Source organism: Diabrotica virgifera, chromosome 6 (genome assembly GCF_917563875.1).
Source record: "Diabrotica virgifera virgifera chromosome 6, PGI_DIABVI_V3a".
NCBI classification, from domain to species: Eukaryota; Metazoa; Arthropoda; class Insecta; order Coleoptera; family Chrysomelidae; genus Diabrotica; species Diabrotica virgifera.
This window is the reverse complement of record NC_065448.1, coordinates 159,469,526-159,495,735: the sequence shown is the minus strand read 5'-3', so window position 1 is coordinate 159,495,735 and position 26,210 is coordinate 159,469,526. Positions and strand designations below refer to the sequence as shown.

Here is a 26,210-nt window from a genome sequence, read left to right as displayed (position 1 = left end):
ATCATTGAAAACATCACTCACGCACTAGGTGTTTATAGCTTTGTTTACCAATAAAATAATAAATTTTTAGCAATGCAAATAATCAAAACCGATATAATTTGACTTAAACTTTCAAATGCGGTAAGCAGAATTGCTACTTTATTTTTTAATCAAAAGTTATTCGGGTTCAAAAATTGCAATTTTTCGATTTTTTGAAAGTTCAACCGCGGTTATCTCGAAAACTATGCATCCTACGAAAAAACTTGTCAGAGCATTTTTTGCCTACAATGACCCAAAAAATACAAAAAGATGTTTTTTTTGCGAGAAATCACTGTTATGTAATTCCTCAAGTTCTTTGTCTATAACAATCTTATCGACATCCGGATCAACTGTTACCCAAAAAATTCGTATTCTACGGGTCAAAATAAATAAAAAAAACTTGGGTAAGTCCATCTGAATTAAGGAGGCCGTTGTACCCCCCCTGGCGACAGGACTATATAGGAAATATGTAAAATAGCATAATGTTTTTAATAAAATAGACGAGGGCGGATCTGTTTTGAAGTATATGCGACAGGTGACATTCTGATTTTTGCAGAAAAAGTTGTGTAACTTCAATAATATACACTCGGGTGCAAAAAAATCGATCCACTGAAAATTTGGTCATTTTTGATGTCTCGAATTTCCTAAACCTGTTGTCCGATTTAAGTGATTTTTTTACCATGTTATAGCCTTATTCATTAACAATATCGCTGTAATAATATCGTTGCTAGACAGTTAGACTGTCATTGTATACCGGGCAGTGGCGTAGCGTGAGTGTCGACCGCCTGGGGCGGAAGACAATTTTGCCGCCCTCTTATTTAGGTCTTTTAATTTATTGTACATTACATACATTAATTATAGAGAACTTTTCGGCAAGAACAGTCATCATTATTTTGCATTATACAGGTTGGATTTTAAATAAAAAAGTTTATCTAAGCTTTACAATCACGTTTATATTTATATTGATATAACTTATGTACCGATCACTTAAGATTAGGTACACCTTGACGATCGACAAAATTAAATAAAATCAATTTTTCATTAGAACTAGAACGATACTATAATGTTATGTTTTTATTTTTATTGAAAAGTAATATATTATGAGTATTTTGTTACAATTAAAAACAAAACTTCCGTCTTCAATTAAAAATTTGTACGCCTACTTTTTTAAGAGCAAAGTCTTTTATTGCACCATCAATGTCTATCGCATCAGACACCTCTTGCTCAATAGACAAAATAGCCAAATTAGTTCGTCTTAGAGTACTCATTGTCGATCTTAAATAATTTTTAATCATTTTCAATTTTGAGAAACTCCTTTCACAGCTGGCATTGCTTATAGCAACTGTGAAAAATATTCGAAACATTATTAAAATATTGGGCAGAATATCTTCCAGCTTGGATTTAACAATAAATTTAAATAATTCAAGTGAGTCTGCATTAATCAATTTCGTTGCCTGTAGCAGCAACGAAAGTCCGCAGTCGAAGTTTTTCTAGCTTGAAACCCTGCACGTCAATTTCGTCAGATGCGTAGCCTAGATTACATTCAGTGTTGTTGCTGTTGAAAATGCTCACGAATTTCTACAATAACTCTATCTAACGAAAATGACTGCATCGAAACTAGTAAAGCACCTGCATCTGTTCTAGTGTTTAAGCTTTCATCTGCCTCTGTCAGTTTTTCCAAAGTGACGAGAATGTCTTTGTAATGATGCCATGTCACATCTACGGCATAGCCTCTTGCACTCAACCGCGTGTCTTGAATCCCTCTTTTGCCTGTAGCTGCTATCAGAACTGCCCAACGATGTGTCGATGAGAAAAAAAAAAGAATAGCAACGTTCTAAAGTGCCGAAAAAGATTTTGCTGATTGTTAGTCATAAACGGGGATTTCCCACTATTCCCACAAGTCAGTATAGACGTTGTTGCCAGTCGCAATAAATATCATTCAAAGAAAAGGAATTATTCCCCGAATTCGTCACAAAATAAGTAATGATAAATTCCGTGCTCCTTTCAATCGGTCCGAATTTGCAGTTGCGATAAAAATATAAAATGGTTCAAATATTTACAAAATATTTTTATTATTTATTGTTAAATTTTGCCGCCCCCTAAAAAATGCCGCTCGGGGCGGGCCGCCCCTACCGCCCCCACTACGCTACGCCACTGATACCGGGTGTACGAATCAAACTGTGTTATTTTCTTAAAATTCGCATCACCCTGTGGACTATTCTAACGTTTATAAAATACTGAAATTAAAAACCAACTACAGACCAGGTTTTCTTAACATTCTGTTTTTAGATTCATTCATTTATGTTGGATAATAAAAAAGTTAGGTACTTTAACAACTGGCCATGTTCGTCATCAGTACATGGTGTTTTTAAATAAGTGCGACAAACTTTAAGGGGTAATTTTACACGAGAAAATAATGACAGTTTGCTTTATAATCATAAGTCCACAAACGCTTCGTTTCCGAGATACGGGATGTTTAATTTTTTTTTTACAAACTGACGATTTATTTATTGCTTTAAAACCAGTTGAGATATGCAAATCAATTTGGTGCGTGTTAAGACGTAGTAATTGCACATGTTTTGACATACAATTAAGAATTTAATATTCACCATTGGCGCGCAAACGGGTATTATGACCGATCGTATTACCCTTAATAAATGGTGAATATAAAATTCTTAATTGTATGTCAAAAAATGTGCAATAACTAAGTCTTAAAACCACCAAAGGGCCTAGCCGGGTAAGATGGTGAAAAGTGCCCCCAACCCAATCTAAATTCCATATAGGCCACTTTTTAGCACATATAGAGGAACTCACTTTCTGAAATTTTTAGCCCCCTAGGTGGTCACGTGACCCCCTAGAGCCTAATTAGGCTTTTTATGTTTTTATTTTTTATCTCAGCCGCATTAAGAGCTAGCCAAAAACTTTATTTAAAAAAGTTTTAAATTTCAAAAAGATCTATATGAAAATTTTTTTTTTATTTTTTTGGCGGGAAATTCGAATTTTTAGAACAAATTTCATCTTTTAAATAAATCTGAAAAAAAAAACTAAGACACTCGTTTTTACGAAAATTAATTGTAATGTGTATTTTTGCACAATCTTTCACCCTGAATTTTTTCAGATTTTTAAAATAGGTGAAACGTACCTTTAAAAATAAAAAACCGCATTTTTTCGGTTTTTTTTTCGTTTTTTTGATACAATTTTATACATATTTTTCAAAAAATTTAACACCGTCACTAGCATAGGTAAAAAACTGAAAAAAAATTGGGATTTGCTTCATAAAAATTTTTTGTAACGCCATCCATTTTCAAGATACAGGGCGTTGAAGAAAACAAAATTTTACATATTTTTTACGATTTTGCCGAAACTACTGGCAACATTGTAATAAAACTTGTAATAGTACATTGCAAACTTGCAATAGTAATTGTAATAATACAACTAAGGATTTAATATTCATCATTGGCGCGCATAGGGGTAATGGTCTGAACTTTTCAAAGAAAAAAAGATAGTACGCCACTGACATATTTCAAATTAACAATCATTTTTGAATTCCTCGTTCAATTTGCAATAAAAAATCTATCTTCTGATTTTTTCATACGACGCGCTGTTTTGCTGCAAAAAATAAAATATCTTAACGCTTCCAAAGTATTCGAATTAATTTTGATAATGGATGTATGAGTTTATTATGTATGTAGATGTAGAATGTAGAAACTACTAGAAGTTCAAATACTTTGTAAGGGTTAAGATCTTTTATTTTTTGAATAAAAATGGCGCGTCGTATGAAAAAATAAAAAAAAAACATTTTTTGTCACAAATTGAACGAGAAATTAAAAAACGATTGTTAATTTGAAATATGTCAGTGGCGTACTATCTTTATTCTTTAAAAAGTTCAGACCATTACCCCTATGCGAGCCAATGACGAATATCAAATCATTAATTGTATGTCAAAATATGCACAATAACCAGCTCTTAAATCCCGCCAAGTTTTATTACAATGTTGCCAGTAGTTTCAGCAAAATCGTAAAAAATGTGTAAAATTTTGTTTTCTTCAACGCCCTGTATTTTAAAAATGGATGGCTTTACAAAAAATTTTTATTAAGCAAACCCCAATTATTTTTCATTTTACCTATTCTAGTGATAGTGTTGCCTTTTTTGAAAAATATGTATAAAATTGTTTCAAAATACGAAAAAAAAACTGAAAAAATGCAGTTTTTTATTTTTAAAGGTACGTTTCACCAATTTTAAAAATCTGAAAAAATTCAGGGTGAAAGATTGTGCAAAAATACACATTATAATTTATTTTCGTAAAAACGAGTGTCTTAGTTTTTTTTCAGAGTCATTTAAAAGTTTAAAATTGTTCTAAAAATTCGAATTTCCCGCCAAAAAATTAAAAAAAAAATTTTTCTTATCGATCGTTTTGGAACTTTCAACTTTTTATAATAAAGTTTTTGGCTAGCTCTTGATGCGCCTGAGATAAAAAATAAAAACATAAAAAGCCTAATTAGGCTCTAGGGGGTCACGTGACCACCTAGGGGGCTAGAAATTTCAGAAAGTGAGTTCCTCTATATGTGCTAAAAATTGGCCTATATGGAATTTAAATCGAGCTGGGGGCACTTTTCACCATCTTACCCGGCTAGGCCCTTTGATTTGCATATCTTAACTTGTTTTAAAGCAATAAATAAATAGTCAGTTTGTAAAAAAAATTTAACATCCTAATCTCGGAAACGAAGCGTTTGCGGACATATATGATTATAAAGTAAACTGTCATTATTTTCTCATGTAAAATTACCACTTAAAGTTTGTCTCACTTATTTAGAAAAACACTGTACTGATAACGAACATGGCCCGTTGTTAAAGTGCCTAACTGTTTTATTATTCAACATAAGCGAATGAATCTAAAAAAAAAAATTTAGGAAAACATGGGGCTATAGCTGGGTTGTAATTTCAGTATTTTATAAATGCTAGAATAGTCCACAGGGTGATGCGAACTTTGAGAAAAAACACAGTTTGATTCGTACACCCGGTATACACTGACAATTTACCTGTCTAGTAACAATATTATTACAGCCATATTGTTAATGAATAAGGCTATAACATGGTAAAAAAATCACTTAAATCGGACAACAGGTTTAGGAAATACGATATATTAAAAATGTCCAAATCTTCAGTGGATCGACTTTTTTGCACCTGAGTGTTAATTTTTCTATAGATGCTATACAATGTGCAACTTCTCACACTACTTACATACATTCAAAACGAAAAATTTATCACGCAGTGAGAAAAATCGACCATTACTGTGAGAAATATTTTTTCTCACAGGTTATCCTACGGTTTTCCATTATATGATCGCCGTTTCCATGGTAACATGCACAATATAAACACAATTAATGTTGTCAAACAAAATGTCTTAAATCAAAACATACCAGGAATTACCTTTCAAAACTTTTCAAAAATAACTGTTAATTAGAATATTAAATAAATAACGCATATAACATTTAAGAATATTAAATACCTACATGTAAGTATAATATATATAGTATGTATTTTATTTCAATTTATGCATATAATATACCTAAAGCACCTAAATTATTTAATTTTGAAGTTTGAACTCTTGACAAAACCGCTTCCATAGAAAAAGTACCGTGTACAACACATGAAAAAGGACATATTTCTCCCTCGCTTGATTTGCGGCACTCGCCTCGTGCCTCGGCTCGTATAAACAAACTGCTGCTCTCGTGAGAAATATGTCTTTTTCCCAATGTTTGTACAATATACTATTCCCTCAGTCTCAGATAGGTCAGGAATATTAATAAAAAAATCAAAATATTTAAAAATGATTAATTTTTTTTTTCTATGGATGTTATACAATGTGCAACTTCTCTCACTACTTACATATATTCAAAATGAACAATTTCTCAGGCAGTGAGAAAAGTCGGCCATTGCAGTGAGAAATATTTTTTCTCGCGGGTTCAACGCCCGTTTACATACATATGATCATCATTTCGATGGTAACATGCACAATACAAACACAATTATTTTTGTCAAACAAAATGTGTTCAAACTTGTCAAAACTTATCAAAAATTACCTTTTAAGACTGTTCAACTCTGAATTATAATTTTAAATAAATAAAGTATATAAATATTAAGAATATTAAATACCTATGTGTATATATGTATTTTATTTCAATTAAGGCATATAATATACCTAAAAGCACCTAAATTATTTAATTTTGAAGTTTGAACTCTTGACAAAAACGCATCCAGAGAAAAAGTACAGTGTACAACACGAGAGAAAATGACATATTTCTCTCTCGCTTAATTTGCGGCACTCGCCTCGTGCTCTGCGCTCGTGAGAAATATGTCTTTTTTCTCTCTTGTTGTACAATATACGATTTCTCCTTTCTTTGCTTATAGCTTTAAAACGGTTCATTTTGGAGCAAAGTTGTAATAATATAGAATAGCGTTAATTGAATTTTCTCTAAAACCGGCCACTCACAGTACTACGGTGTAGTTCGACAAAATCGTTGATGATATCAATTCTGTAGTACTGCAGCAGACAAGCCAATCTCTCTATGGTAAAATTGTAACGATTTTGTTGAATACCCGGTCACACACGATTAAAATTCATGCCAATTAGTCGAATTCGACAAAATTAAACGACGCCGCAGTATCGTGAGTGGCCGGCTTAAGATTCGAGTGGTTAAAAATGTTTTAGTTTATTACCCTTACTGTAAACTAGGAATAAATACAAGAAGAGGGGAAAACCAGCATTTTTTTATTCAATGTTTTTCAACCACTTAGATTACTCTTAGGACCTTCCTAATTCGTCTAGAAAATCGATATAGTTAAACAGTCTACCAAATTTGCAATCTAAATTAAAAAAAAACACGTTCTTTAAAATCTACGTTCTACGACAATATAAACTAAACCATAAATAGAAGTTTGTCAACATTTTTAAATATAAAATAACATTAGACCTTTCCAACACCCTTTAAAGTGAAATCAGATAATTTGAGCGGCCTTCGGAATTTTTTAAATGTGTAAACCATTTTTTGGTTAATAAACAAATATAATATCTCCGTAATAGTAGGGGAGGAAAGTATGCAAAATTTGCAGTTCTCGAGCGTTATGGGAACTTATTGGGTTGTGAAAATTAGGTCCTAAAATCAAAAAAGTTAAGTTTTCCATAAAGGGGGGGGGGGGACTTTCCATTTTTTAATTTAATTTTCTATTTCCAACTATCGTTTTTTCCGATTATAGCGCTATTTATGCATAATTCTAAGAAATGTCTCGAATAAAAGTTACTTATTTTTACGTAAGGGATCAAAATCTGCAATAAAAAAATGGGGGCTCCTATTTAAGATTTCAAAGTAACCCCCCACCCCACCATTCGATAGATTTTTCAAAATTATTGAAAATATGTGCATTTTTCAGTTTTTCGATCGAATGTTCAGTTCGCAAAATATCACGGTGTTCGTATTTAAAATTTTAAATTTACCCCACACCCCTCTCTGTGCGAAGTCGATCTGACGTTTATCTCGCGAAATATTCGCTTTCTTCTTGTGAAACTTTCATTTCTGAAAAATCGTCAGATGTTTGAAATATACACTGTTTTGCATGTAATTAACTTACAGTATCTTAATCTGACGCTTTCGAGTTTTTGTAAGAATAGATTTTTTTCGGACCCCCTTTAACGAACTCCCCTGTATTAAGAGCCAATATATGGTAGAGGTACATTTACGGGGTACAAGGTTTCTCCCATGTGATAATCTGACGCGCTCGAGTAACTGCAAAAATCCCCGCATGGGCTCCCCTACCTTAACTATTATTTTAAATTAAATTCAGAAAAATTACGTTGGAAAGGAATAGATAAGACGCGTCTTTTAAAAGAAAAATGTTCAGTTACAGGCAGCGGTTAAGGAGATACAACCTGTCATAGTTATAAATAAACAATAAGATTGTAACTTTTGAACCATTACCTTTTTTATTTCGGAGCTCTTTCTCGATAAAACTTGTCATATCTTGAAGATATTCCTAACATATATTACATATTTATAACGATCGCGATTGCGCTTGAAAAATACAACAAAAAAACAACCCGCCAGTTCTTTTGAGGCACGGCGGCGTCGCGGGCGGCCGGTGCTCCATCGGATTACATCGTTTGCTTACGAAGACACGCGAAGGTGCGGTAGCCAGCGGTAAAGGAATTACAGTCGACCAAATGAATTCATTTTAAAACATCGCAACGTTATATTGAAATTTACATTGGTTAATTTCAAATCAGAGATCTCAGTTCAGTGCAGCGTATCCAGTGGAACAAATGAATTAAATATAAAACTTCGCGACCTTGTCTTGAAATTTACAATGCTTAATTAATTAATTGCAAATCAAGAATCTAACTTATTGCATTCAAAGCCGTATGCTCCGAAAACAAATGTCCATACCTGTCTATTATTTTGTAATTTGTAATTACAGTTTATTCACATAAGCTATGCAGGAGATGTAAACATTAGTTGACAGCGATGTCGTCATCAGCAACATAGAGACGGCTATTTCCTTTAGTTTTTGAATATTTTTGAATAACAGTTACTTGTATAATCGCGTAAATTTATTATTAATTTAATTAATAGGATTATTTTTTCACTATCTATGTATTCACTGATTACAATGATTTATATACTATACAATAAAAATAATAATCGAGAAAAGAGAAAAAGTGATAAAGTGATTTTAAAAATATACTGTTACTATGGAACGAGTAGATAAGTTTTAAACAATTTAACAACCACAAACATTGTTTTAATGCACTGCATCGCTTATTAAAATTTAGTATAGTATAATATGTATTAATTTAGTATCTGTAAAATCTGTAAAACTAGCTAATAAGCTTTAAGGGTTGATGCGGCAATTTCAACAAAAAAAAAAGAAAAAAATATTCATTTATCATTTTTACCAAAAAAGTTACTAGAATTCTTAAAACGACTTCTAAATCATATTATAATATGATGAATACTCATTTAATTTTCGTAAATTGATGTCACACTTTTTGTTTCAGAGAAACGACGGGGATGAAAATGCCCTGGAGGAACCCCTAGGCGAAGGCGGCGACGATGATCCGTGTTATATGAAAGCCTGTTCAGCCAACGAATATTGTTGCCCTAATCAAATTTGTGTCGACGTTGATGGAAGTAAGTTGTTGTATTTCCTTATTTCACAGAATAATTTAATTAAACTAAATTAAACGACAAAGGTTTCAAATTGGAAGGGTTTTTTTTATTAGAAAAAAGTCGCATCCACCAAAATGTTTATTAACGATGGGGCAAAATATAAATTAATAACAAAGCTAAATAGGTCAAACCGGCAAACAGGTGTATGTTCTCAGAGAAATTGAAAGTGTGTAAAAAAAATGATTTGAATTTATCAATACATTTATCGAAAAAATACATAAAAATAAAAGTAATGAGATTTTAAACAGGTTCATATTCTTTTGGTAACAACCGCGTTTTTGAAATTGAAAATATAGTAACATTTGATAAACAAATTAAATATCTCATAAATTATTAAATATTTTTTTTGCTTATGTTAATACTGGTAACATAGCGCAATTTCTCTTATTAAATAAAATAATTTATAGTGCTTATTTAAAACGCAAAAAATATTTCTTTGCAAATTTGACTTTTAAATTTTATATATAATTATTTTAATAAATAGTGGGTCAAATTTAATTTAGTAAGTCTTAGGTGAAATCCTTCGTAAAATCCTTCGAATGATATATGGCCCTTGCAGAGATAGCGTGACAAACGAATGGAGGCGCAGATACAATAACGAGCTAGAGTCTCTATTCGGAAAAGAAAATCTAGTCAGATATAAAGGCTAATAGACTCATATGGGCAGGGCATGTGATACGCAGTAACGACAATCGCCTTATAAACAATGTGTTCTGGGAAAGGCCAGATTGAAGAAGGTCTGTAGGGCGGCCTATAAAAAGGTGGAAAGAAGCGGTCAAAGAAAATCTAGAGAAAATGGGAGTGCGACAATGGGAATTAGTGGCACAGGACCGACAAACATGGAAGGCAATAGTAAACGCGGCAAAGACTCACGAAGAGTTGTAGCTTCAATGATGAAGTCTTATGTGAAAAATTTGTCCTTCAGATTTGTATAAATAAAGACCATAAAGACCTTCATTAAAATGTAAATTACCTCAGCAGTTAAAAAAGTAAATATTGTGCAAAAATTACCCCTTTGTAATTATTTAAACAATAATCCCCTTATATGGTTTTGATACATTTTGAAAATATCTTTTGTACTCACCTAAATTTTGATATAAAATTTGGGGTGAAGTCGAGTTCGCTCCGCTTCGTTCAGGTATATTTTAGAAGGGTACGAATTGGCTCCCGCATGAATGCGGGTAGGCTCTCATATAATCGCGGAAACATTAGACATTGTTGCCAAATCGTGTAATATTTATACTGCTTAGAAAATTTACATAGTGATATAGACTTTTTATAGGAAAATTATACTTTTAGACAAATACTTTTAGAGTTTGTTTTAGTTCAACATTGGCATATGTGGCAATTTTAACACAAATTATCGGTGTCGGCCGGCATGCGCTCGACCGTTTTGCGCTCTTACCTGAAATCGGATGGTTTGCGCTCTACACTCTAATACCCGAAAGTTAAGTTAGGACCGAAGGGTTAGGTCTTCCTCCTTTCCCATAAATATTTCTAGGAAGGTACCTGTTTCTAACAAAAAGAGAAAATTTGAAAGAAGTGACAACGCTGGGTGATATTTTCGACATGTTTAGGTAAAATAAATTTTGTCTATGGGAGCCAATTCGGACTCTACCTTTTTTAGTTCAGGTAAAATTCTTACCATTGGGAGTGAACTCGACCCCGTCCACAATTTGTTCCAACCTGTACTAATTTACATTTTGATTTACATGTAGTGTAATCTTATTTTACTAGACTAATTTCAGTTGTATATGTCCGAACCAGATAAGTTGTTGTTTTGTTGATAAGTTGTCCGTGATTGTTCGTTTGATTCCCGTTATTTCTCTAATGCGTTTGTTGGTAATCGTTTCTCTTCTAGATCTTCATGCTGTTCTTCGCCAAAAATCCATTTCCGTTGCTCTCAGCACTGCCAGTTTTCTTTCTTTTAGTGAGCATACCTCACAGCTGTACAGAGTACAGAGTGATACTCATGTTATATCCTATGTTTATTTTCTGTGCTGATGGATCAGTCCCATAAAATACTGTTAAACAGTGTGATGGCTTTTCTACCACACGTATTTCTTTTTCTTATGGTTTTGTCTAATGTTTGAGATAACTGATTTTAACATTACTTGACATAATCAAAGAAAATGAGCAGAAGCTATCAATGTCCGATTGTTTTAGTAATTGTATGTTGACCAATAATGATTGTTGGTCAACATAAAACTACTAAGTATAACAATCGGACATTGTCAGCTTCTGATAATTTTCTTTGAATATGTCAAGTAGTGTTAAACTGAGTTAGGCCACTCTGGCTCTCATGGCCTCATTTATTATTTAGACGGATTAATATAAAAATTACAACTTTGAAAAGATCCTGTTAAAGCAACGCCACTTGTGGTGAATGTCGATTCATTGTCCATAATGTCGGTATCATATTTTTTCAGAAAAAGGTTAGATTTAGAAGATGTTATCTCTTGATAAGACTTTAGACTTCCGCGCCTCATAACCTTTCGATTTTTGTTTCAAATATTCTCTCAAGTTATGGTAACTTCCTATGTTAATATTTTTGTTTACCAATGCAGTCTTCTTTATCATGGAATATTATGCCATAAAGAACTGGGAGAAAAAACTTGACCAAGGTCTCCCAAGTATGCCAGTAGTACGGTCTCATTCATTGTTGAAATTTAGCGTATTCCTTGTTGTATGTTTCTTTGGATTTTTTCGGTAACAGGTTCTCAGATTTTTTGGCTTTTTAACTATGTCTTCAGAAATATCGAATTTCTCTTGCATTCTGACTTTTTTTGACAATGTCACATAGAAAACCTTTGTTTACTTTAAAGGGATGGGTACTTATTTTCGGCTGCAATGCTATTCAAATGGGGATTCATTTTTTTCGAATCCTGAGAAAACTAATAAGTATTTTTGAAAAATTTAAACGCAGAATGAAATATTACGTTCTTACTGAGGGCCGAAAGTTCCTGAAAACTTTTATAGTGTTTATTTTAATAAATTACAGGGGTGAAAAACTAAGAGAAAATGTAGTGTGATTTTTAATTTCAAATATCTCATTCAAAAGAAACTTTTTATTTATTCTAAGGGACTTTCGACCCCCGATAATAATTTAGTCTTTCATTCTACGTTTAAATTTTTTATAAATATTTATTAGTTTTTTCAGGATTCAAAAAAAATGGACACCATGTCCGTGGTGATATTTTCCAAATCGAACATTCGCTATCTTTGTCATACATCGCAGTGAGTCAAATGATGACAAGACGGTCACAGTTTTAAATATTTGACATGGCATCGGGAACATTTTAAGTTGTTGATTAAATAATATTGATAGTGTATTTGATAAATAATTGATTTGAGACGTGAACTTAATAAAAACTTATTTATTGTTTATTATTTATGGAAGATCCAAGCAGAGAATACATCAGGATATATTCTGTGATCCAAGTATTTTTTTTTTGTTAAAGATGTTCAAAATTGTAAGCGTTCCATAGTAACAATATATTATTATAAAATCACTTTAACACTTTTCCTCTTTTCTCGATTGAGTATTAGTTTTTGTTGTACATATAAATTATTATTACAATCACTGAATACATAGTGAAAAAATTATCACATTTATTAACTGAATTAATAATTTGCAATTATACAAATAACAGTTATCCAAGAACATTCAAAAGCCATTTCTTTAAAATTAATGATGACATTGTCAAGCAGAATGACATTCTAGTAATGTTTATACAGGGTGTCCCGGAAAATAGTGCGTTCCTTAAAGGTATAGGTAGAAGGCACCATGTAGAACAAAAAACTCTTATAACATTTTTTTCTAAATGCAACCTTTTGACCAAAAAATTAAAATAAATTTTGGTATGCAAATTTAAATCTGACAACTATGTGCGGTACGCAAATTTAAGCATAGACAGTCCCATGTAAATAGATAGAAGATAGATAGTAAACAGATAGTTTTAAAGAATCCTGTTTAGTGTCAATGCCGAAAATGTTTTCGAATCGTGAGTGTATTACCTATTATGTTATTACGTTGATTATTTATGGCAGATCACTAAATGGAGAGGCATACTATAATTAATTTCTTTCAAAATGTTTTGGTGTTTGTGAAATGATGTTTGTGAAAGGTTACTTGAAACATCTATTCGGTATAATAATTATTTTCAAGTAAGTACAACTTAGTTATTTCAGTTCACAAGTAAACAAATTACTGAGACATTATCTGGTGTATTTAAGTTCCACTGTAAACTATTAAAACTATGTAATTCAGTTAAAGCCCTCAGCAATACTCAGCATTCAACCCATTTAAACCTTACTAAATACATAATACTAGTTCAGTTAAAAGATGTGTTTTTATGTTAAAAGATGTGTAATTCGTTTAAAATTATGCAATAGGTATTTCAATACATTTCAAAAGAAAATAATTTTAGTAAACAAATAGTAAATACATAAGTATTACCTACTATTAGGTTGGATTATTTTAAATACTGTAAATCACAATCACAAACGAGTTCTTATTATCGGTTATTATTCCGTAGTGCGTACGATGTTGCCAGTTTATTAAAATTTCCAAACATTAAAATACAGGTATATGGAAAACAATGTTAACTTTTTTTTGGAAACGGTTAACTTTAGAAAAAAATGGTATAGGACTTTTTTGTTCCAAATTGTGTATTCTCTCCATACCTTAAAGGAACGCACTATTTTCCGGGACACCCTGTATATCCATACCAGTGTGAATTTTACTACAGGTAATTTGCCGTGTAAAGACAGAAAAAGTAGGGATATTCGTAAAATATTTGAGAATAATGTACCGATGACCTTGATAACAAATTGCTAACCAACATCACTTTCCTAGCAACGGTACTAAAAACTTGCTGCGATACAATATTACTTCTAATTAATATAAAATACAATTAAAACTTTAATTGATGCAATGAACCGGTATGACATAAAGTTTTGTATGTACCACGTGCATTATTAGATGTTTATACTCTCGGGCGACATATAAACTCTTTAGGGTGTAAACATCTATTGAATGCCCGTGATATATAAATAACTATCTTGTTAAAATAAGAGACGATTTTTGGAATAAAAATAGTTATTTATGAAACAGTTCGTGAAGTATGCTTTTTGCGAACACACGCGATTTTTAAAGCACGAGCGATAACGGAGCGAGTGCTATACATCGCGTAAGTTCGCAAAAAGTACTTCACGCACAGTTTCATACAATATTTTATCTACGATAAACAAAAACTGTAACTCTTCGTCACTGCAATTCATTTCTATTCTACAATTTTTAGAACTTTGACATTTAAAAATCCTAACTACTTTCAAACCACAAAACTGTCAAAAATTTTCTTGTAAGTCATTGCTTATATTGTCATCACTATGACAACGCGAAGTTAAAGATATTTGATTATATGAAAGTGTGCCAAAAAAACCCATTGAAGGTGTGCGAAAAAGTAAATCCCATTTAAAATACATTGTTACTTCACGCACACTTAAACCCTTCACGCACTGCTATCTATAATGACAGTTTTCACAAACTAAAAACTTATACTTTATATGACATAGTGTAGATAAAACTATTTTATTGCTTTTATTGATCTGTTATACGCCATTGTGTCACCTAACTAAGTATCTGCACATTCTCCTCCAGTATTCGTTCTTCTCAAGCCTTAGTCTGTCCTTCACTTTTTGTCTGTGGGTAACATTCTTCTCGTGTTCCTAGGGTTCTGTGGTTTAGCCATTTACGAAACGTATATTTTTTTCTTTTAATCATCTAGGTCGTCACTATATTTCTCTATATATTTTATTCTTGTGTTGTTCAATACCTAGCACATTGCCGCTTTATTTATTTTTCGTTTGGGTGTTGATACATTTATGATGTGGTTCATTCTACATTCATTCTGCATTCTGCCTATTTTTATACCGGGTATCCACTTATATTTTCCCCCATTTTAACTGCCTATAACTTCTAAACGGCTCAAGATAGGAATATGCGGTTTTCGCTGAAATGTTTTATTTTAGTAAAAGTTTTGTCTGAATGGATTGAATTTTTTATATCGCTTTCAAATACGAAAACAGAAAATGGCGGATTTTGGAAAAAAACGTTGTTGACTTTTTTTAAATAGAACACCCAGTATATTTTTCTGTAAATTGAAAGAAAGGTCATTCACCTATCCAGCGATATAAAGTTCTTCAAAATCGGTTGTCAAATCACTGAGTAATTAATTTTTAAAGTGAGAGGTGCAACGCGGATATCACATACCTAAATAACAACTACTAAGCAAATTGGACCTCGTTATGTAATAACGGATTAACCGCCAAAAGTCCAAAATCGAGATAATAGTGCCATCTTGCAGCTAGGGTGCAAATCTATGTATAAAAATATGTTTTTTGTAAAAAAAATTTAAAAAAAGCTGTTTTTAAATGCCTGTATTAAGCGACATTTTTTATTTTATTAAAAAAAATCTCACACTAGGATTTGTAATATCGAACTAAACGCCAATAATGGTGCATAATCCATTGCCATAAACAAAAATCCGAATCTTTGTAAGTGTAATAACGAATCAAGCACCATGAATAGTCGGTTAATTCTTTATTACAAAACATAACATATCTACTAACGTTTAAGATATCGAATTTAAAGACATCCTTTGTCAGGAAACATCAGATTAAGCGCCAAATATGTCTCTTAATCCGGTATTCGGATCTTAACTCATGCGTATCTTAAAAAATCATTAACGAATTAGGCGACATTTGATCGAATAACTTTTAAAATATAAATTATTTTTAAAAAATTTTAAATACATGTAAAAGTCTATTTACATTTGCATTAATATATTAAATATGAAACATGTCAATACTATATTTTAGAAATAGTACCAAAAACAAATTTAAAATCTTTAAACCGATTTATCTCAAAACTACATTTTGGCGCTTAATCCGCTATTACATAAAGCGGTCCAATTGATATTATATTATGTGATTTCCACATTGCATCCCTCATTTTAAACATTAATTGCTCAGTCATTTGACAACCGATTTTAAAAACATTTTATATCGCTGGATATGCAAATGACCGTTTTTTCAAGTTACAAAAAAATATACTGGGTGTTTTAATAAAAAAAGTCAACAACGTTTTTGTTCAAAAATCCGCCATTTTTTATTTAATAGCTATATAAAAAAATGGTCATTTACCTAAAAACATGAAAAAACGATCATTTACATATCCAGCGATATAATTTTTGAAGTTATACTTGTTTAGGCGCGATTTCATTGAGGGTGAAATTTTATTAATCTGCGCGCATGCGCACACAGGCGGTATGGAGTTAGTTATTAAATGTTTTAATTTATGTATGTATCAGTCCAGAAAAGGTGTGGAAAGAATATATTAGTATTTTTAAATAAATTTTTCTACAAACGTGTTAAAAATGCAATTTATAGCACTCCATAGGAGCGTTAAAAATGCTACTTTAAAGCACCAGTGCTTTAAAAATTTTAAGGGACTGCAGTTAAAAGTGAATTGTCAAATTGTGAAACGTCAAAATATTTATATTTCATTTATTAACATTAATATTAATAATACAACTTGCGCAATTTGAAAAAGGTGGTTTAAAATGTTTTTTAAAATTTAATTTAAACTGTATTATTGCATTTTAAACACGTTTGTAGAAAAAAACTATTAAAATTTGTTAGAATATACAAAAATAAAAGTAGATGTTATTCTGATTTACGTATTGACAATATAGGCAGTTTTGATGTAATGTCAAGAAAAATATAAAAATGGAATGTCAGTCAAATTCAAGTAAAAGTTTTTGTAGGTATTGTCTTGTAATTGAGAATGAATAAATTATAATTGTTGATATATAAGAGGTTTGTAGAACAAATATTGTATGATATAGGTACCTACGTGTTAAAAAGTATATTTTTAAGGCACTTATGTGAATTGTAGAATGAGCGAAGCGAATCTTTCACACGAAACTTTCACATACGTGCCTTAAAATTGTACTTTTAACATTTATATCATAAATAGGTAACTATTATTATAATTTTTGTGTATTTGGACTTGTGGAATAAAATAATAAGTAATAATATTTAAAGTATTTTTTAATTCACTTCGTCTGTTTGTCATTATTTCTGAGAAATCGTGTAGCCCGGATAAACAAAAGGGTATAGCTCAGTGGTAGAGCGTTGGAGTGGAGATCAAGAGGACCCCGGTTCGAATCCTGGTGTTTTCTAATACTTTTTTAATTTTTGGTATTCTTTTAATAAAAATTTTTGGAAAGTAGTAAGTAAAAATTAATTAAATCTTTAAATAAAATACAACTAAACTGTCCGAAAGTATATTTATTTCATTGAAATCATATTTAGAAGTATAACTTCTTACGTGTTTACAAAGTACACACACATTCTTTTTTTTAATCGGTTGTCAAATGAGTGAGAAATTAATTTTTAAAATGAGAGATGCAATGTGGAAATCACATAACATAATATCAATTTGCTCAGTTATGTTATTTAGGTGTGTGATATCCACGTTGCACCTCTCATTTTAAAAATTAATTACTCAATGATTTGACAACCGATTTTGAAAAACTTTATATCGCTGGATAGGTGAATGACCTTTCATTCAATTTACAAAAATATACTGGGTGTTCCATTAAAAAAGTCAACAATGTTTTTGAAGATATTCTTCTTTAGCGGCGAATCGATTGAGGGTAAAATTTTATTGATCCCCGCGCATGCGCACACCGACAGTATGGTATTAGTGGTTATACGGGCTCTGATTGGGTGTTGAAATTTTGAAATGATCTGTCAATAATTGTTCAATATGGAGGTTATCGGTAAACAAAAATATTGTATAATATTAGTTTTTATTCATGTGTGGACAGAAATAAAATCAAATTTATAATTATAGTGACTTTTTAAATAGTTTTGAAAAGCCGGAGGTACGTAATTCTAAATGTTTCAGTTGGAAATACCTAATAGTTTCAATACCTATCTATTTGGAAAATGTAAACAAAATAATGTAGTTACCTATTAGTAGGCAATGCTTTAATTTACATAATCTGATTACGAACAAACTTTCTACAAATCTTCATCTCATATATCGTTTTCTTATTCTATATTTTGTTGTATTTTATTTCGACAAAAATCAAACTAATAATTTTATTAAATTCATATAAATTTATGGTGTAAACGTTTAGTTTGTGTATATTCCCACATGACGTACACGCGAATGTGGTGCAGTTTGAAATGCCGTCAAATTTCGTACGGCGCGGTAGAGGGGAAGTGGGTTCGAGCCTCAAGCAAGTTATTATTTTTTTATTTTTTTTTTATAGATTTTATGATTGTAAGTATATTATTATATAATTTTTGAAGATATTCTTCTTTTCTGAAAGTGGTAGATAAGAAAGTTACTTTGATTTTTAAATAAAATAAGTACAAATAACCTTTTAAGTATATTTACTTCGTTTAAATTACCTATTATATAATAGAAGAATATCTTCTTACGTGCGTACAAAGTACACACACATTCTTCTTTTTTAAAAAATCCGCCATTTTTTTTCGTATTTGAAAGCGATATAAAAAATTCAATCCATTCAGACAAAACTTTTACTAAAATAAAACATTTCAGCGAAAACCGCATATTTCTATCTTGAGCCGTTTAGAAGTTATAGGCAGTTAAAATGGGGGAAAATATATGTGGACACCCGGTATTTATAGTGTTCGAATACTAAACTGTTGCCAAAAAAAATTCTACTTCTATTTGAAATTTTTTGCATGTCCTCGTCTCCCAAGATATTGTCTTTTTATAGTCTTCCCACGTATATTAATTTCCCTAGTACCAATATGTGGTAACTTGCACATTGTGCTTGCCTGTATACTATTACATCCTCCATTATTGCTTTGCTGTCTTTTGTTACTATTATTAAATCAATAATCGATCATTGATTTCAACTATTTTCCTTCCATGTATGGTTTAATACTAAATTATATTGGTTATGGCTAAATCGTATTCACCACATATTACAATTAGCCAACTTCCATTTTAGTTTCTAATTTCGTCTTCTTCCACTCTTCTCACTATATCTGCCTTTCCTATGAGGCTGTTAAAATCTCCAGTGAGTAGAAAGTCTTTTTTTTCCTTTGCCTCGTCTAATACATATTTTAGTCAAAAATGAATAACCATTTTCAATTTCGTTGCAACACGAAACTACAGCCGCATGATTATTCCAGTTCAATCAGAGAGTGCAGCAAGCACCTCTACCGGTTTCGAAACTTATTAGTCTCTCATCAGGAGGCACATATGCTGCTCTCTCTGACCCAACTAGGGCAAACCCTGGCGTGCAGTCACGGATTGCAGCGAAGGAAATGGCAGGGATGCCCTAGCGGAAACTGCTAGCAAAAAAATCAAGTTTTCAATCTAATAGCACATAAAACAACATCCAAAAATTTTACTCTACATCCTACCAGATTGAAAATAATGGGAACCTTCTCTGGTAAGACCTCCGAGGCTTCTACAATTTGCAAGCCATAACGGATGCTGAGACTAAGGAAGATGAGGGAATTTTACAATTTATAATTCACATCCCATCTGCTCAGCGCGGTATGTTCCAACGAGAATGGTTCCCTTCGTACTCCAATCAGAGTAAACATGTAAATCAAAAATGAATAACCATTTTCAATTTCGTTGCAACACGAAACTACAGCCGCATGATTATTCTAGTTCAATCAGAGAGTGCAGCAAGCACCTCTACCGGTTTCGAAACTTATTAGTCTCTCATCAGGAGGCACAGGTATTTTAGTGTGTTGAAAAATCTTCTTCTTCCCTTATGGTCTAGTACATATTTTAGTGTGTTGAAAAAATCTTCTTTTTCCTTATTGTCGTTCATTTATTTGCTGGTAATCTTGTATGTGGTTTTTCTATTTATTGTTTATTAATATTGACACTCCTTTTACTGCTCTTTCATGTTTGAAAACCCCACTCCACATGTGTGTATATTCCCCTATAATTTCCTCTCCACCCTTTTTCTGTCAGAGGCCAGATGTGTGCAAAAGGGCTTAATTTTATTTTCATGAATCACTATATTTAAAGCAAAGTTGTGAGTGCGCGCGCGCGCGCGCCTGTGTGTGTGTGTGTGTGAGAGAGAGAGAGAGAGATCCTGGCATCGGACAAAATCTATTTGCCACAAAACATGTAAATTCTTAATTATATTAAACGTTTTCATGTTGTCTATTTCTAAACTATACCGCTATTTTTGAATTTCTGATAAAATTAACCAAATAAAATATAGGTCAAGGTAAATATGGTCATAACGGCAGCTGTAATGTTAACGACGACACTAACAAGTACGTCGTACACAATCAAATATGTGTAATTACCTGGTATAACTGCTCTTTCCCAATGGATTTCAAACGGTGTCAGAGTCAATCTGGTAGAGCTGTAAACTACCCTGGGGAGATTACTATTCCTGTATTATGCATGTAAGTTTATTGTAGCATAGTATGGCTGAAAAGACAACGTACATAAAAGTAAAAAACCTTCAAAAATAAATTAAATTCATCCAATATAGAGATTTTCCAAAGTTTTTTCCTCATTTTCATTATCGAAAATGGCATTATATTTTTCTTAGCATTAAAATGATAAGAAAGCATTTTAAATTAAAGAGAAATATAAGCAAAATTGTTAACAAAAAGGTTGTTTTAATTTAAATACAAGTTTAATAAATAAAGAGCTTATATGGTGCACCGATTTACCACCCTCCTATTTTTTATCTATCATTTAGCGCTTAGATATAAATAGAATGTCCCCTCGAATGCAAAAATTCCCAAAAACCTTCTAAAAACAGTTTTTTTAGATTTTTCAACATGGCGCACCGTACGGAAAAATCTGAAAAAAATTAGGAATATAGGTTTTGATAAAATACACAAAATACAAAAACAGAGAGCACGGCAAATATTTTAGTGACGTCACGTTGCCTAGCAACCGTCGATTCTCCCATTGTGAAATTCGATTTTGTAACGTCAGCAAAATATAATTCTATTTGGCGTGCTCTCACCCCTGCAGCCATCTCCAAAAAAAGTTTTTCGCGTTTTTAAAAAAATAAAGAAAAATGCATTGTAAGGTTATGTTCACTCAACCTACAGGTTTATAAAAAATATACATGTTTTGTAAAAGCTTCTACTATACCAGTGATTTTTTTTATTTAAAAAATATCATCCCACCTAAAAAAAATAAAAACAAAAACTTAATAGAGGGATGGAGGGTTAAAATTCAGCTGAACTTTATTTCTTAATCATATAGAACGTAAAAAATGCAAAAAATTTAACTCTGGGAATGAGGGCGTTTTTCCTACCTTAACGGGGGTACACTTTGCAACTTTGCAGTAATTTCTAGATGCTAATAAGTACTTTGATTTTTTTGCATAACGACATATAATATAACTACTCAATATAATGGTAGTTAATGGGTGATTAAAGTGTACTAAACAAACTGAGAGCAATTATTTAACCAATTGTACTTGCCCAAACCGTCACTCTAAACGTGTATTGTATATTGCAATAGATTGGTTAGGCTTAGTGTTTAAGGTGTATGTGACGATAATATAATTATATCGTCTAGAGTACGCCAATAAATTAAGTAAAACGTGTTTTTATACCGTCTCGGACGATAAAAAAGACGGAACGAAAAGCCTAGTTGGATTATTATTTTCGGAGCGTTGATCGGGGAATAATAAACAACAACGAGGTGTAATAGGTGAGTTTAAGTATATCCCGACCATTTTTCTCAACCCTACAACCCCCGTCGTCTTGGTGCGTTGAATGAATTTCGACGGTTTCATTTTACCTATCATATACGAGAGGTGATCGTAATTCATTACATGTCTTTCCCCCTGGCGAGTTGAGCGAGATAAATGTAATTTCTAATCCACGCGATCGTCGGTATTATTCATTCATGTACCAAATATCGTCACATCGACCGACCCTAACCGAAAGTTCGATGCGTAGATTATAAATATATTTTATTAACGAAATTAACGAGTAATTATGGCTAATTATCTTATCTTCTGTATGTTCTGATTCTAATTATAAATGTCTTAAAAAATGAACCCTGTCTCCGACTGTATTTTATTACCCTAGAATTTCGCATGGGACCAGATCGTTAAATGTAATAAAAAAATTTCAATGTTTTATTAAATTTGTTATTAAAAACAGTGTTAAAACGACTGAGGTTATAGCCTATAAATATTTATAATCTCTCGACATTATTTATTACACTTTAACGTCTCATAGTTGTAAGTAGGCTCAATGAAGAGCTGGTGAAAAATCACATTTTTTAGAAAAAAACAAAACTTTCTATGATTAATAATAAATAAGATAGCATTTTTTTAAATCCATTGTTTATTCATATTAAGAGCAGAAAATTGAACGGATGCTAAATGAAGATATAAATTTTATAGTCCAAGGTTTTTTGGTATATGACTTTTTAAGCATTCTTTTTTCCGTGACTGGAGTACTTAAAAAGGCATTCGTTGTATTTGGACTAAACAAGAATTTTAAAAGTATGAACAGTCTTACATTATCTAATGATTTGTACCACAGTGGTTACCAATATGGTAATAAATACTTGAATACATAAATTTGTTTTAGTTCACGGCACTTGTCTGTACTTTTTCGGTCGTCGAGTGGGAGAACTATGCAGACGGGATAATGACTGCGAATCAGGCCTGGTATGCGCGGAAGCTCAAGCTGGTGTATCCACGAGAGTGTGCAGGCCACCACTTCGACAGGACAAGCAATATTCAGAACCATGCAACATGTCGAGCGAATGTGATATTTCCAGAGGACTGTGTTGCCAGTTGCAAAGACGTCATCGGCAAGCACCGAGAAGGGTAAATATGCAAAAATTATTTTCTTCAATATGTTTTTATTATTTCCAGATTTAGCCATACGGCTCACATTCCCTTCGAGGGGAAAATTTAGTCACCCCAGATACCTAAGGTATCAAAAGGATTGAGCTCTGGTGGGATTCTTTCCGTGTAATCGAGCCCTAACTGACTTAATATGCTGGATATCTCCCCAAATTTTCTTACACATCTGGACGTGGGTATTGGTACAGCTTTCTGCATGGTCTTATAAAGATGTTCATTCAGACCCAGCATTTATATATGTTTTCTATGAGGTTCTTCGAAATGACCACAGTAGAGAGAACAATAGGTATTGTCTGGGTACTTTGCATTCTCCATTGTCTTTGTATTATAATTTCCAGATCTCCGTATTTGGCTATCTTTTCGTTATATTTAACACGCAGATTATTGTTGTTAGGTATCGCCACATCAGTTAGTATTGTTTGTCTCGTTAATTTATTGACTAATATCAGATCTAGTCTATTATGTGCCACTGTTTGGTCTTTGAACATAGCGCGGTACTAGTGTAGCTTGTAGTTTTAATTATCAAGCATATGTACTCTTAGGAACGTATTATTATATGGGAGATGGTTGGTTTGGAGAAGTCCCAGTTTTACAGCTATCTCTTGATGGGGTGAAAGCCATCTTTCCTATCGGGTCATGCTGTTTCTTACATTCAGTTGCAGCACATGCTTGGCAGCCCCCGGTAAGTTGTTGAATGATTTCTTAGGCTTGACATACATATCGGCATTTGCCTTTTTGACCTGAGGGTCTATATCGGTATATTTCAGGTAATTTTTGGTTGGTATTATCTATTTCTTAACAACTCGATTGACCTTGATAAGTTGTTTGATTTATCGCTGTGTTTAAACGACCCTTTAAGGGTCGTTTAAACACAGCGATAAATCAAACAACTTATCAAGGTCAATCGAGTTGTTGCAACTTATCACTGTGTGTAAACGGTGCATCGCACAACTTATCAAAGTTGGAGTTGGGTTGAAGGTGGTATCGCATTGAATCGCAGCGTCTAAACAGCGTTTCAACTTGTCATCACAACTAGTTGCTGTGACTTATCGTTGTGTTTAAACGACGCTTACCTTTTATTTCAGGAAACATCTTTCCTGATATGAACATATTTCTACGCTTCTTGTAACAGTCTCTGGTTGATTGCGATATTTTCCCTTTCGATATTGTTTTCATCAGGTAATTGATAGTGAATGTTTGTCTTCCAATCTGTCATTATATGCCTTAAAAAGATGTTATCGTCTTATCATCGACTTTGTATTTATTATTACTATATTTATTACTATTATTTGATTAGATTATTGTAGGTTGTTAGTTTAGATTTTCGTAACAAAGTCAAGACAATTAATAAACACAAAACATTACTTTCGACATGTTATATACTGCTTTTATAGTATACATTTTCATCTTTTGTTATAAACACGAAACAATTAAACATAATGAAACACAAATAGCAACCTCTTGTACAGCTTAAATGTTATAAATGAATACTCTCAGGGTTTTACTTGTTGACAGAAATATATTATTGCCCTTAATACAGTGCCTCTGTATCACTAAATGGCCATTATCGCTCGTTATGCTTTTTGTTCCTTAATGTATTTAAAGTCGTAGTATGACTTAAATAATTCAGTAAATGAACCTGAAATACAGCAATATCGTGTAATTTTCAGTGTCACCGCCGAATTGCATGAAAATTTGGATTTAGGTTCTACTTACCCTCCGCTTTACTTTATAGGCTATTGATTATATTCAAAATAAGATAGCTAAAACGAACTACAACGTTAACGGGGTTTTATTATTTGATATGGTCAATGGACATCTATATATGAAAAAACCGCGGAGTGCTACCATTTAAAGGGGCGCGTTTTTGAGAAATGGGTGAATTAGTCCCTGGGCACAGGTTACATTAGGGTGAGTTCTATGCACTTTTGGTACAAATACGTCTACATAAAAATTGTTCCTCGTTAAATTTCCAATCTAAATATAACTTTTTAAAGTCAAAGATACTTTTTTTTTACAAAAATATATTCAAAAGAAAAAGCACAAAGAAACCCAAAAGAAAGAAATTTTGTTTTTTTTTCCATAACTTTTGTCCACGGGGATATAGGTAAAGACATTGCTTCACAGAAAAAAAACTTACATATTTTTTCTTTAAAATTATGTTTTTTAGAGGTCATTAGGATTTACAGTTTTCAAAATATGATTTTTTAAAGTTCGCCACTCACAGCAATTTTGGGCAATTTTCCTTGTTATTTCGCAAATATTGTTCTGTAACTTTTTTCTACGTAACTTTAGGTATATGCAATGGTACACGTAATAGGAATAGAAATCAATTACCTTTAAAATGGTCTACTGTATAACGTTGTACGACTTTTTTTAAAGAGATTATGGTTTTTCAAGATTTTATTTATATTATATTATTACTTTTAACGATTTTTTTATAATATAATATAAAAATAAAATAAAATTATTATATAACATATTATATATTATAAATACCTAATATAAAAAAAATATTATTTTTTACATTGTTTTACGATTGTTTTTGAAATTTCTCATTATAATTTTTTTTGTACATGAATATACTATCTATATATTGCGCAACAAACAGGGCTTACTTTCTGTTCTTTAAAATGGTGTATCATCTATATTTAAATACATAATAGAAACCGAGTGATTCTTTGATATTTTCTTCCCTGTATTATTTAAAATTATCTCTTTTCCAAAAATTTCATAAACATTAGTTTTAAAAAACATCACTTTAGTTAAAATTATTATTACGTTGACATTTAAAAATTTTTCAAAATCAAAGTCCATCTCTTCGTTAGCATTAGCTTCAATATCTTCCTCTGACACCTCAGTTATCTTAGAGTTCCCACAATTAGTACCCATGCACATGCAACCTTTGCAGAATATTGAACAACTTATTCCTATCTTCCTACAACCGCAGTTTTTTGTACATCCTTTGGTACATTTACATGCTATTTTTTCAAGCAAAGCTTGTGGTGCAGGAGCTTTGACAGTAAAT

At 31.8% G+C, this 26,210-nt stretch overlaps 1 protein-coding gene across 2 annotated transcripts in view; it reads left to right on the top strand.

Moving 5' to 3' along the window:
* LOC114335711 (ITG-like peptide) overlaps nt 1–26,210 on the top strand; it is a 231,914-nt gene that overhangs the window by 180,422 nt on the left and 25,282 nt on the right. For both annotated transcript variants that reach the window (XM_028285997.2, XM_028286005.2), the window contains exons 3-4: nt 9,071–9,203; nt 22,902–23,143. In XM_028285997.2, the coding sequence (XP_028141798.1) occupies nt 9,071–9,203; nt 22,902–23,143 (375 nt within the window). The remainder of the gene's footprint in view (nt 1–9,070; nt 9,204–22,901; nt 23,144–26,210) is intronic.